The sequence below is a fragment of the Trachurus japonicus genome, chromosome 2, assembly GCF_045865225.1.
Source record: "Trachurus japonicus isolate A0001 chromosome 2, Traja_1.0".
Classification (NCBI taxonomy): Eukaryota; Metazoa; Chordata; class Actinopteri; order Carangiformes; family Carangidae; genus Trachurus; species Trachurus japonicus.
Window position 1 is genome coordinate 10,714,804 of NC_140908.1, and position 15,102 is coordinate 10,729,905.

At 40.7% G+C, this 15,102-nt stretch overlaps 1 protein-coding gene across 1 annotated transcript; it reads left to right on the forward strand.

The window, feature by feature from the left end:
- Positions 1-2,667: 2,667 nt before the first annotated feature.
- LOC146990851 (carboxy-terminal domain RNA polymerase II polypeptide A small phosphatase 1-like) lies at positions 2,668-14,324 on the forward strand. Its single transcript, XM_085800781.1, has 7 exons — positions 2,668-3,033; positions 9,286-9,434; positions 9,530-9,631; positions 10,255-10,311; positions 10,807-10,899; positions 10,976-11,161; positions 11,576-14,324. The coding sequence occupies exons 1-7, from the start codon at positions 2,961-2,963 to the stop codon at positions 11,702-11,704; spliced, it is 789 nt and encodes a 262-aa protein (XP_085656907.1). The 5' UTR covers positions 2,668-2,960; the 3' UTR covers positions 11,705-14,324.
- Positions 14,325-15,102: the final 778 nt, after the last annotated feature.

Consider the following 15,102-nt stretch of genomic DNA (forward strand, 5'->3'; position numbering starts at 1 on the left):
CAATTGAATTATTTGAACAAAGCAAGAATTTGACTACGATATTTGGACTTTACTAGAGCAGACAGATGCGTATAGATTCTTACATACATGCACACATTTATACATGCATACATACAGTACATGCAGTCCTTGTAATAATAGAACGTCTTGTGTATTGCTCTATCACAGTGTTCTTTTTTTTGTATGAATTTGGACGATTGAAGATTTGTAAATGTACCAATTTGCGGTGTTTATATGTGGAAAAATTGAAAATGTTTTTATGAGATAGTATGTAATAAACTATTGATACAACTGGGAAATTTATTTGTTTCTTCTTCAGAGTAGGATGCCGTCTTGAACCTCAGATTACCATGGGAATTATTGAGTTTGTCCATATGTTTGCTATTAAAAGAAGCACATTTTGCATAATTGTCTGCTTGGCAATTGAATCCAGCTGTGAATTTTAAAACTCAAGGGTTGTTGTTGGTGTCTGATGACCAGTTAGGGAACCTCTTTACACTCAAACATACTTTAAAATGCCAACATTTGTTCAACAACAATTTTTATTTATTCCATTCGGGTGTGTCTGCTCCATGAAGCTGCACACTGACTTCAAAGTGTTGGCATTAGTTATGTTTTACCCCATGTTTTACTGAAGGAGGTGGTCACAGCTGGACAAAGACAAATTAAAAACATGTGTGATGTCTTGCATAATAAAAGGTAAGTTACTTGAAACACAACATGTAGCTTTTTACATATGCATATGAGGTGGATCCTAATTCTAGTTAAAATGCGTCATGCTTTTGTTGTGTGAAAAATAGGGTGAAGTCAGGTAAAATGGGCCACTTTTTGGTAAACGATTAATAAGACCATCAAAAACGCTATGCATGAAATCCATTGATATTTTTAAAAATCGACATAGGTCTCTTAAATGTTTCTGTGTGAAAAAAAAATTAAAAAGTATAATTATTTTGGAATTATGAGAGTTAAAGTATCGGGATATTCCCTCTCGAGGTACGATGAAGGTTCAGGTAAAATGGGCCAGCCGTTCAGTTAAATTGGGCCAAGAGAGAACAACACAGTAATTTTAGCAGAAATCATTACAATTTTAATAATTAATTGACACTACTACTAAACTACAACACTAAACTTAACATTAACAGTGAATACATAAGATGTTGAAGACATTTTTTAATCTTAAAATGCATTTTAAAATTACATGATCATGTTGTTGCTATGCTCTTTGTTAACTGACTATGTTATAGGCTCTTTTACTGTGTGTGAATGTGTGTGTGTGACATTATAGATGCCATTTTTTCCCCCACAGTGCTAATGGCACCATGAGTGGCACTGACCAACCTTGGATATATATCTAACTTTGAACATGTTTTGCACCCTCAATTTCTGTGTAACTTCAGTGTAAGACTGTGTTTTGTATGTGGCCCATTTTAGCTGAAATACATGGCTCAATTTACCATGATGCATTAAGGTAAATTGAGCCACCCACAAAAAATGCATTTAAATTAAAAATAAGTAAGCTTAGCAAGAATTTTGCATTCTATCCAATGGGGGGAATCACAATGTACATAAATCACATTTTTTATTGTAGATCTGTTTTTTTACGGAGTTATCAACCTTATCAGTTTCAAGTGAAATTTGTTTGCCAGGCCACTTTTCGCACACTTCTCCTCAGCAGGCTGGATATAAAGCATTGTCCCACCCAAAACAGCAACCAGAGACCACTCAAATCAATTGTTTTTTGTCAAGTACAGTTGTAGCAACAATTTGAAATCATTTACAGCCATTGCCTGTTAAAACTTAAAAAGCTAGGAGGCTCAAACCTTAACTGGCTCATTTTACCTGATGGCCCAATTTACCTGATGTCACCCTACTAAATTAGTCATGTAAATGTAATCAAAATACTTAGCTAACACAATATTGCAACAGAAAGGAATGCAATACCAGAATGATGCAGAAAAACACATAACAATATATTTCTGATTTAAAACATGATTTTTATTTATTTATTTATTTTTATAATTGTTGGTTTGATTGAAACTATTTTATTCAAGCGAAGTGAGGGAGAAGTAAAGCGGTGTGTCCAGCTGACAGAGGCTGCACTTGTGAGACGGTCCCTGGCGGCAGGCAGTTTCAAGGGGACCCACATTGGGCGTTTCTTTGCAGCTACTCCTACGGAGGGTTTTGCTCTTGAGCAAGTTTTTTACTAACAGCGGTCATTACATAACGGCCACAGTGCATTAATACAAGTAAACCTGCGGGTCAAAGAGTAAAGACAAATCATTTCCACCTCCTGTTGAGCAGCAGTTGGCGAACATTTAGTGAGTTTAACTTGCTCTGTGGACAAATGTCGTATCGTTTATTTGATGTTTAATTATATAAATCCACGGTAAAGTTTTGATGTACAAATCGTTCGCAGTGTAAATTGAGACATATGTCGCCAGGTAGTGTTTTTTTTTCCAAAGTAAAGTGCGGTGTAGTTAGCCTCCTAGCTTAGCTAACTTTTGACTAACTTTATTTCAGGCTGCCTTGAGGGACCGTCGTCAAATTAGTAGACGCGAGCAGAGGGAGCGTTGCACACGGCCTGTTGCCTTACTGCGCCACTTTAAGTGAAATGGGACGCCTTGAAACCTCCATGTTTGTATCTTGAAATTGCGAGCGGAGTTGAGCACCATATTGAATCAAAGTTGCCAACTCCTTGTCAAATGCTTTGAAACTTTTTCAGACTTTCAGCTTCCAAAGCGAGGTGGCGGTGGTAGTGGGGGACCGAGCCGGACAAACACACACACCCGGAGTGTAAATGGACGCGCTGTAGGCGAAACTTGTTGCCGTGTTTTCCCCCCGGAGCGCTCCAGTTTTGTTTTCGTTCTTGGTGAAGTTGTTTTAATGCAGCACCGAGTCAGCGAACTAGTATCTCCAACTTTAAAGTGTGAGGTCAGCACTCTGGACCAGACCTGGATGTGATGGACAATCCGTCCTCAGTAATCACCCAAGTCAGCCGGGATGAAGAGGGAAGCAAAGCCGCAGGAGAGAGGGGTAAGTCGGGGCTTTTATTGTCGTCCCGCTTTCTGCTTCTGCACGTATGTCAGGAGGAGAGAGAGAGGGGAAGAGGGGGGGAAAAAAAGTTTTGCAGCTCCGCGGTCACAACTGAGTCAAAGTTCACGATCCTCAACTCGGGAACCGCACAGTAATCTGCTTACAGTACCGACACATTACAGCAGCAGGCATATAAACACCACTGTTAGGGAAGTGGACTGAAAACATGTTGAAGCACTAAAGCTGTCAGTTCTCTGTTTCTGCATAGATTATGGCTGCGGCCCTTCAGTCTATGATGATGAAAGTGAAGGAAATGACGTACCAGTGCTTGATTAAAACAGCTGTAATAGTTTAATAACAGTAAAATAATCTTGCTGTAAATCCAATATAAATTTGTCATGTGATGACTTTGGGAAAACAAATGCACAATTTGCAGTAGAGTTGTTTTTTTCCTGCAAACATTAGCCTGTATTTAAAAACATGCATCATGTATCAAATATATTTCATTACAAAGACATTTCCATACTGAGAATGTAAAATCTAACTTTTAATCTCCTCATATCTCCAGCTCTGTGTTCTTACAATGCCTCTCTGTTTCCCGCTTAACCAAACAACCGGCCTGTGAAATTCTGATTTCCGCAATGTAACACTAACTTTATCAGCCCTGTGTGTACTAGCAGTGGATCCCTGGCAGCGCCGCCGCTGTACACAAACCAATGACAAACCACCGAGTGTAAACGCAGGTTACTGAGTAAGCCGGAGAGCTGTCAGTCATCATCCCTGACCCTGAGAAAAGAAACTGCTGCCAGCCATCTTCCTGAAAAGGCCGTAATCTGACTTCTCTCAGGTTTAGTGTCACTCCTGTCACTTTTGATGAAAGGACACTGATACTTGAACTGTGGCTGAAGTTTAAGCCTCAGGCAAACTGTACACACACATGGTGCACGGATGATCTGCAGCTGATATGTCAAGCAGCAGCCTTCTTGTAAATGTGTAGTAGTAAGATAGATATTACATAACCTCGTCCCCGCATTTTGAGAACATGTTTATGCACTGTAACACACGGCCACGGTCTAAAACCACTTGCTACGCCTGTCCTGACTAAAGAGACTGTAGACATGTCGTCTTCTTTTAGTTTTCTACCAGTTTTACTCTTTAATTCACTCTTACTTTCTTCATTTGCTTAGTTTCCCACTCTACTTTTAGAATCACTTCACGGACTGTCTTAATTTACCACACAGTTTTACTGAGATGCTGATTCTTGCTGTACTGCTTGGCCAGTCCATCTCCTATAGGATTTATGACGCTGGTTTGTGATTTGTCCCGTGGTTTCTGTGCATGTTTTTTTTCAATTGTTGTGTTTTTGAAGGTGCCACATAAATAAAATTACTCTAGAAATGAAAAACATAGTTTGTCAGCTTCATTAAATGAAACCAGAGCTTTTAGTTTTGGTTTCATTGCCATGTCAGGTTTCATTTTACTTTTGTCGTAGCCACTCAATTCAAACATGTGCCCTATGTTTGAACAGTAAGAACCTTAAAATATACTTTCTTATGGATTAAATGGCTGTAAAAGGACGGAAGAAAACTTTCTGATGAGCAATAATTCTCTTACTGTATTTGTGCACCTATAGGATGGACCTAAAAATTAGGTAAAAGGTGGAGGAACCCTCTTTCTACAGCTCTTTATTTACTCTGATCCACCTGAACTCTGTGTGCAGAACAGTTGCCTATAGATTAGGGTCAGAGTGTATGTGTTTTTTACATCTCTGTATTATTTTACATTTCTTTTTTTGGTGTCATTTTCTATTTCTACTATTAATAACTGGATGTTCTGCATTTTCCTATTGATCTTAGAGTAACTGCATGTCTATAATCTATATATATGTGATCTATAGTAATTGCTTCTGTAACCAGATCCCTCAGCATGTCGGTGCAGTTTCGTATATGGCTTTGTCAGTCAAGCCGGCGGCTGTCGACTCGTCGTCCTCTGAAGTATCAGATGTGGCGTGCGCGCTGATGATCTGTCAAGTTGCATAAAACTGTGGCTCGCCCGCACATTTTAATGTAGTGTTTGCTTTTTAACTGGAGCAGGTCAGGTTCACCCCGACGTCACAAACCGATTTGAAAAGCTTCATTAGTCTGTGTTTTATTTGAAGGTTTTATTGTCACATGAAAGTGTCAGAGCTTTTTTTTAGAGGCTGTTTATTTCAAATTAAACCCTTTTAAAGACGGTGAAACCTTGTCTCTGATTAAGGCAAATTTAAAATTATTGGCACCAGCATCAGGACACCGGGTTGTCGTCGTAAAACAGTGACTTTCGAGACATTTGGAGTAAATCTGCCTGGCTGGGATCTTTGTAGAGGCTCCTTTTTTGTTATGGGTTGGCGTCCTTATGTTTTGAATGATAGCAGCTGCAGGAATCTGCCAAATCTAGAGCCTGACTAACGCTCAGGAGTTTGGGAGACATAAATTACCTGGAAGAGGAGTGGAAGCGTCGGTTACAGGAAACCATCGACACCGTCAGACTTAAAAATGGATCTAGGCTGATAAAATACCTGATAAGGCAGAGCAAGCATGCTCATCGAAATGATAAGACGCTCTGAAATGTTAATTTTCTGTAAAGTTATGAGGCAGGAGATGACATGTTGAGTGTAGGCGTTTGCGTCTGATGTTTCTGATGCCGTTTGTCTTCATTAGAATTTGACAAATTGCACTTTGTCTCTTCATCTCTGACTTCTGTCGGTGATATGACAGCCGGTGGTGTAGTTGCATCTGGCCTCTAGGCCGGGCAACACACCGATGCTATTTCTCACTCCCGGTGGGTGCTGCCTGTCTATTTGTGTTTTAGCTTCGGTGTTAACGTTGGCACAGTCGGAGTGAATAGCGGCCGTTGAATATGTTTTCACCCCGAGCCAGCGAGGAGATCTGAAGACTTTCCAGAGACAGCGACACACATGAAACGATTGTTTCGTCCGAGTTTGAAGCCACGTGTGTTGACGGGGTTTTTTTTTAGCTCGATGTTAAAAACAACACCTGCAGTATTGAGTTGTACTTTTTAAAAGTGATCTCTATTAGTTTTCAACAGTACTTCTTTGTAGAATTTGTTCTTTTTTTAAATTGTCAGTATGTTTCTTTGGAGATGAGGATGGTAAGGAGGATCTATTTGAGCATAATGTGATAGAAATGCGGATTAATCATCATGAATCCAGTTATTACATCAAATGTCATGTGGTTCTGATGGAAAATTGACAAATAAATGAATAACCAGTGAATAATTGATTAATCAGCTCTTTATATCCTCATTTCATTGATAGTATAAACAGTTATAAAACACACGGACAAACCCTCCTCATAGCTTTGAGTGGGTAAAATGTGGATGTCTGTTTTTCTCTGTGGCACTCTCAACTGTGTGTGTCATCTGCATTAGAAACCTATTTTAAGAAGAGTGACATAATAGTCTGAACATTGTTTTAGCTGCAGGGGAACGAGACACGTGGAAAGTACCCGCTGGACGCTGGCAGTGTAAACACCACACACACGTTTTGAAGAGAAAATCCAAACAGTTTGTTATGAAGACATCCAGACCTGTCAGGTTTAAGGATCAGTCAGTCGGTGGATATTCCTTTACAGCCCTGAGCCCAGAGTATGTTCCTCCCTCCTCATCCTCATAAAGCCCCTTTTTTAATATCATTTAATGCACGCTCTGTGTTGCATGGACACACTGAAAGGCGTGAATATTGGTCAACGTGAGTAGACACTGAGGGCTTGGAGAGGGACAAGTAACATTTTGGCAAATTGGCCCATTGCCATAATCCCTATAGTTTTAGCAGTAGGTTTGTTACCTTTAAGGGTCGGTGCAAGCTGTTTTTAGAGCGGAGGAGCAGAGCCGTGAGCTGCTCAGAGCTACGCTACGGAGGCTCATGGGATTTCACCACGCTATGAGATAGAGATGAGATGTTTTCGAAGTAAATTCATGCAAAACCGCTGATGTGCGTTCCCGTCAGGGGCAGTTTTTCATCAAGCAGTTTCTGGCGTGGTGAATGTGCAGGTCACAACTTGTCCACCAGAGCGTTTTGGAGTTGTTGGATTGTGTATTTGAGGAGTTTGATGAGCGAAACCAAGAAATCCTATGAGCCTCAGTCTGTAGCGTAGCTCTGAGCAGCTCACGGCTCTGCTCCGTCGTTCTAAAAATAGCTTGCACCGACTATTAAAGGTAACGAACTTACTGCTAAAACTATAGGGATTATGGCAATGGGCCAATTTGCCAAAATGTTGAAAAACCCAAAGGACATGCGTCACAGGACACAGTAAGATCCCATCAACTTTGTTTTTTTTTTAATTTCACATCTGTATTTGTGGTAGGGGTGTGTGTGATCCAGCACAGGTTGGGATTATTTATCAGAAATTAGGATTTGTAATCATTCACTTATCAGTCACAGTGACCCAAAAGAAGACAAGTCTCAAATACAGTAAAAATGTCAACCTGTCTCGACATGAATCCAGCTCAGCACACACAAGTAGCAGCTTAACAGTATCACAGTCTTAACTCCCGCTACGCTGCAGCACGATGGCAAGTAGCTTCCTCCGCTGATACCCGTCTGTTTCCTCTTCCTGTTTTGGCCTGAGCGCGGCAGAGGCCAGCGGAGGGTCAGACGGGGTTTGAATCCACAAATGGGAGTAGGAGGGAACAGGCAGAAGGGGGGGGAATGAAAGAGGCGTGAGAGATGGACAACAGAGGTTTGTGTGTTGGTAAAGCAGTCACGTCCGGACGGACAGAGGCCGAATAAAGAGGCCAAAACAAAGTCCAGTGAGGGACAGAAAAGTGCGGAGGAGGAGTGTTGATGAGAGGTTTTGTGGGACGTGGAGAGGAGCCGACTGCTGATTTGATTTTGACAAAGCAAAAAAAAAAGAGCAGCAGGTTTATCTTTGATTTATCTTGAACAGAGCTGCATTTATTATTCCCTTCAGAGGTCAGCCATTAATCCTGCTGACCTTTCAGGATGACATCATCAGGGCAAAGCTATGAATGAATGACAAAAATAAAACTATGATGTGATCATTGACTATTAATAGTCTTGTAGTTGACAAATCGTTGCAGCTGGATTACAGCAGCGTTGTGTATTTTTTTGTTTTTTTTCCCCCCCGATCATGCATGTTTAGCCCACACAGTGAGGTATGAAGTTTACGTTGCCAAACCTGTACAGGTGCACTGCACACACCTCCTCTGTCACACCGCAGTGACTGACACACACAAAAACCTTCATTCACAGTTTGCCAAGTATGCTGCTGTTTTGAAAACGACTTTTTAAAAAAAATGTAACAATGGCAGTTTGAAAAGAAAGTATTTTAAACTCCACTTGAGCTGCTTGATGTGAAAAAGTCATAGTAAACTGACCTGTGCACTGATGTATAAATCCACAGCAAGCAAATACTGGACATTTTGACAACTAGACACTTTTCTAACACAACTCTTTATATTGTTAAAAAAAAAAGGACACAAACAACAAAAAAGTAAAGCAAAGTAAAATATAAAAGCCTAAAATCCATCAGTAAGAGGATAAAAGGACCAAAGCATACTGGATTACACCTTCTGCATCATACTTTCTATACTTTCCTGACCACACTGGAAAGTGTGTGTATTTATGAATGAATACGTGACTGTTTATGAATGGTCATATGACATCTGCCCACGTCTGAGTGGCGCAGTACATTCCATAATAAACTGATGATGTGCTCAAGTTGCTTTTTTTTTTTTTATGGGGCCTGCTCGGCCTGCACTGAGCGGAGCCGGAGCGTCGTGTTAAAGTGCTGAATATTCATTGGTGGCGCTTCAGGCTGTTTGCTGCTGACATCAGAGGTGATTGTGCAAGAGCTCCTGGCAGGCACGTGTGTCTCCAGGATGGTCTGCGCACATGCACAAAGTATGAGGAAAGCTGCTGGTTGTTCTTTCGCCTGTGTTTAGACACTCATTGACAAGCTGAAGTCCTCAGTTATGCAGCACTAAAACATATTGTTATAGGGGCTTTTTACTGTTTGTTTTCTGTTTTTAAAGTTGAGGTTTATAGCTGCTCATGGAACGAGTGTGGCAGACTTTTATAGTTTTAGTTTTTCCTTTATTAAAGTTTAATTCTGCAGGGTGTAACTGACACTGAAAAAACAACAAACTTTGCATTTCATTAAAATAATCTGATTAATTAGATTATAATAATGATGTGAGTGAGAGAATTAACCTTGTCCATCTTGTGTGCAGGTTCCTCTCCCTCCCTGTCCTCCAAGAAGCCCCGGAGCAGAGGCCTGTTCTCCAGCCTGCTGTGCTGCCTGTGTCGGGACCAGCCCGAGCCCCCGCCCGTCAACAACAACGCCCCTCTGCTGGTCGAGGAGAACGGGACAGTCTCCAAGGTGCGTGTTGGCAGTGGAAATGTTAAATGTGTGTCATTTCTTTTGAAAATGTCAACGTGCGTGTTGGGGTAAATATCATTTTGTGGTATTTTTAGATCCAGGTGAAGCCGCTGCTTCCTCCAGCAAAGTCAAAAGACTCTGGAAAGATCTGCGTGGTTATAGATCTGGACGAGACGTTAGTCCACAGCTCTTTTAAGGTAAGACGGGTTAAGGCAACAATATTAATTTGCGTTAATTACGCGCAGCTGTGTCCACATCCAGGATCGTAAAGTGTGTTCTTTTAATTTCTTCTCCGCTGACGTAGAGACTTAAAAACATGATTTTGGCTCTTTTCAAAACAAAAAAAGGCTTTACAGTGCATATTTCCTCCATGTGATCACCATCCATCATGAGATAGTTATGTTCAATCATAAGAAACTCTCTGGTAGGTCTATATTTTACTCTGCCTTGTTGTTGTTGGCCCTGGCGGTGACATTTCAGTCATTGCTAAATCTAAACAAGCAGGTTCTTAATCCCAAATAAACACAGCCTCACCTCTGTACACACACACACTGGAAATACACTTTCTCTGTCTGCATACTGTATGTCCTGCACTGATCGCACAATGACTGCTTGTGGAGAAACTTGTGTTTTCTCCACAGCGTTTAGAAATGAAAATATCCAGATCTTGTTTGTCAAAATCATCTTTTTTTTATCTTATTTTTTTGTATTTTATTTCACAAACTATTTTATTTCACAAAATACAAATCCATAATTGTGAACAAATATTTATGATGAAACATGCAAAATTCAAAATCATCTTTGTGTGTGCTTCTGACAGCCTGTGAACAACGCAGATTTCATCATTCCTGTGGAAATAGATGGAACAGTACACCAGGTAATACCGCCGTCATGCTCCCTTGTGATAAACTCAGCAAAAAAAATGTTCATATTGCAACCCGCTGTCATGTGTCGTCGGCGTTTAAGGGATTCGAAGATACGGCTCCTTGGAGATGGATGACATACAGTACAGTGGGTCTGGGCCTGATTCAAGTAATCCAGGATAGGTTTGTTCAGACAAGCACAGCCTATTCCGGATGACTTGGTTCAGGAACACTGCCCTCAGCCGCCGACGCCGCAGAAAAGAAAAGAAAAAACACGGAGGAACTTCAAGAAAACCAGTTTTGTGTTTTTACTTTTGGAGCCAAATGTTTGTGTGTCTCTATGTCACATGCCTGAGATTGAAATGTTCAGTCACCACGTCCATAATGTTACAGTGAATACCGAAAGATAACATCGCGGCTCCTTGGGCTGTTAAGATTCGTAGAAACTTGTTTTATTTTAAACTGCACGCTGCATTAAAGACCGGTTTGAAGAATGCCCTGTTTTCCAGGTGTATGTCCTGAAGCGGCCTCATGTGGATGAGTTTCTGAAGAGGATGGGGGAGCTGTTTGAGTGCGTCCTGTTCACCGCCAGTTTAGCCAAGGTAGGGCACTCCCGCAGGCACATTATGCACAGTTGCATATTTTGAATTGCTGAAAATTTACACATTTTGGCCGCAGTACGCAGACCCAGTCTCTGATCTGCTGGACAAGTGGGGCGCTTTCCGCTGCCGCCTCTTCCGGGAATCCTGCGTCTTCCACCGAGGGAATTACGTCAAGGACCTGAGTCGTCTGGGGCGCGACCTCAACAAGGTCATCATCGTGGACAACTCCCCGGCCTCCTACATCTTCCACCCTGACAACGCAGTGAGTGTCACCGGCTAACGCACAACACCTGAGTCATGATGGTGACAGTTATATCTCTGGGTGGGACAACAAGTTCATCACCTGCTGGATAAAAAGTTAACACGACCTTTTACCTCATGTAAAGTTAAATTTAAAGTGTGTGTCAGTGTTGGATCACTCTGATGCATCAGTTTTTCTTAGATAAAGACTTGTTATGTTGTTTTTATATCTTACTCACTTGTTATTGTGTATATGGGAAACACAGTGTGTCGCAATGTGTAGTTGTGAAAGGGTCAGTGAGTCTCAACAGATTGTGAAAGTGAACTTATAACAATAATAAAGCAGCGTTTCCACTTTCATTTCAGTGATAACAACAGCAAAACTGTTCATCACAATCTGTATAAATTGAAACTGATGATTTCTGTTTCCGTCCAGGTGCCTGTGGCCTCGTGGTTCGACGACATGTCCGACACTGAGCTCCTGGACCTCATCCCGTTCTTCGAGAGGCTGAGTAAAGTGGACAACGTCTACTCCGTCCTCAAGCACCAGGGGGACGCGAGCTAACAGCGTTCGACTTCTTTCATCTCAGCTCCGAACAAGACGGCGTCCAGAACAGAAATAAAAAACCCACCAGCGAGGCTCCATCACCAGCTCCAGCGATCACTGGCCACCAGACAGAGCACAGACTTGCTTCACAGCTGACAGAGCCTCCAAACCTTCCCAGTATCAAACCATGATCATGTTTTGGGAGCGTTTCAGTGACTTTGATGGCGTCATCACTGCCACCTTCTGGTCAAACAGAAAACTGCCTGAAAAAATTACCTTGCAATTCTCCCCCCCCCCCATGATCCAGCTCATGTGAGTGAACGAACGAAAGGATGAATGAATGTTTGAGGACATTTCTGCTGTGTCCCCGAACTTGTAGTAGAGTTAATAGAGCAGAGGTCTGCAGCCATGAATCCAATGGACACAGACTGGGTACCGGACGTAGACTTCTCTCGTGGACTCGGCAGTCTGATCCTGCGATCTGAAGCAGGTTTGCTAAGCAGGAATCAAGTAGAAAGAAAATCACGGAAAGGTTTACGTGTGAATAAACTTGATCGGTCTCGTCAGCGAAAGAGCAGATAGTCTCTACGTACTGTAGATGTCTTTTTAAATATTTTTGGAATAGCATTATCTTCATCACATGCCTTAATCTTGTCAGCTATCACACTATTTGTCTGCAGTCAAAAGCATGTGATCCTCGGGTGTGATTTTTAGAGGTTTTAGAACAAAGTGATCAGGTATTTTTGAATAATTATGACAGTGTTACGGATGAATCTGATGAGACAAAAAAAATTACAAAGACCCACCTTGGATTGTAATGTCAAACATGATCAGAGTTGTTAAATATATTGACAAAATGATTGGACAGCACTTTAATCTTTAGCACATCCTCCCTTTCACTGCAGTTTAGATATTGGTTTTTGGTTTAGCACAATTTTACTACTAAACCAAGTTTAAAAAAAAGAAAAAAAACTGAATGATAATTAGAGATTATTATTTGGGATTTAGGATATTTGGGATATATGTACTAGTATTAAATAAAACAGGTGGGAAAAAAACAGTAATGTGTAAATAAAAATGTTCATTTGCAGCAGAAAGCAGCACAAAATTTTGTTGCATTGGATTACTATTGCATTACTCAGTTATTCTAAAACTAAATGTTTCATGACTGCAGTATTCTTCTTTCTATCTTCCGAAATCCTGACACTAATATGAATGCACATGACGGTGAAAGAGCAGCTTGTGCTTGTGAAATGCAGTTGTGGATTTCCAAAGGCGGTGTGAAGGTTTGACGGACAGCCAGATTACATCGTCTCTCAGCCTGTGTGTTGATTGCCGTCATGACCAGTTGATGCCGGAGACGAGAGGACCAGGATCGACTTCTAAAACCATCACAACAGAGGCTCCGTTGGTGCATGATTGGTCTTGTTACTTGTTCTAAAGCCACACTCAAAACTTGAATTCCTCACAGCATTTACAGACTGTATTTGAATGGGTAAAGGAAGTTGCAGTAAAGTTAGTTTGGCTTGTCAGTTTTGGTCTCATAAGCTTCAAAGTACTTTTTTTTCTCTTTTCAATTAAGCGGTACACATACGCTGGAAACGATTTCAGGACTTGTGTGTCGAGGGGGGCACACCTGCGAAGAAAAAGTGGTTTAATTCAGTCCAGATTTAAAGGAAAAATCCACCCTGAAACACTTCTGGGTCTTCTGTTTTTTGGTTAGTGGTCATATTCTGTTGAATAGACATGACGTAATGTTAATGGACTTATATGATGTGTTGTAGTGTGATGTGAGGGTGGAGTTTTCCTTTAAAAAATCTCTCAATTGTAACAGATGTGGAGTTCTACATGGAGTCTGTGCTGCTTTTCTTTTCTTTTCTTTTCTTTCTTTCTTTTTTTTAAAGCTCTTTGTGGCAATGTTAGTTGGTCAGTTTCTTGAGCTGGTCAGTTTTAAGGAGCAGCCTAGTCTCTAGGGAGAGTCTCTTGTCTCTTGTTAATGTCCTTCATATGCGTTGACAATACCATGTGTTGACACTGATGAATGAAAACGGTGGATCTGACTTGATGGCAGCCTTGATGCTCGATGTGACTTTACCCAGATGGAACAAGGATGACAATTAAGTACACCATGTTGAGAGCTATTGCATTATTTTTCTATGTTTAACAAATTCTTGTCAATCAAGTTAGCCTGTTTCTTTTCTAAATAATTATTACTTATTTTAATTTTTCTCTTTGCCCACGAGTGGTCCTCTGATACAATATTTGCAGGTGGTTTTCCCAAGGGGAAAACACTGTTGTTGCTGTTTTCTTGCAAGACCTGGTTGGTTACCTCATATATTAATAGGTATATGGATCAGAAACACCAGCAACTGACTAAAAAACATAGTATATTACTGTTGTAGGCACATAACAGGGTAATTTGTGTGTTTCATGTAAGCCATCATCACATGTCTCAACTAGATTTAATGCTGATTCTGTTGTTTTGTTTGGAATTCATTGGCAAAGAGGAGTATTTATAATACAGAACAAGTGTTGTGTCACCACAGGGCCCATTCGCTGATACTGTACTTCTTACACATTCAGTAGATATGTATATTTTGTTTTGCACAGTAATAAAAGCAAACAAATTTCATTAATATATGGAATATTCATGTTACTGTATTCATGATTCAATAGATGTAACCTAATTTTTGACCTTTGTTGTTTTATCATACCAAATTATATATGGTCTGTATGTAATAATAATGCCATTTTTTTTTTTTTCCATAAATGCTAAATGAAAGATGGTCCATGGACTGTTTTGTTGAGCGTTTCCTGTTTTTGCAAAAACCCATAACAGGTGTAGCAATTCAATTTCAAACAATTAGCTAGCTAGCGCCTAGCACACATAACAACATGAGCATTTATTTTAAGTCGTGTTGGTCGCCTGGCGAATGTAAGTTTTGGTTTCCACCATCTGCTTAGACAAAGAACTGTCTCTGGACACGAGTTTTGTAACGTTTTGTGTTTTATGGAAATGGAAACAGATATTTAACTGTGACGGCCGCAAACCGCGGGTAGCTTATTGCTAGCTAGTAGCTAACACCTCTAAGTTAGTGAAAGGCCAGGGCTTCAGACTGCCTCTAACGGGACATTTTGCCCCTAAAATATGTGACAAGTACATTTTACTTGCGTATGTGCAACGAGTAGGGTAAATTAGCTGTTTCTAGTTTGTTTTTAACACTGGTGCAAGTGTCGTGGAGGTGGCAACTCAAAGTATCTGTCATTTGTCATTAACATGAGGAGTGTAGTACGTCCTGCACTGGTTTGAGGTCAATAGGTCACATGACCTGGAAGCTTTTGCGAAAATAATGCTATTTTCCCCATAAAAGTATTGGTATAAGATAGAGGGAGCAGTAAAATGCCATAAGGTGTGT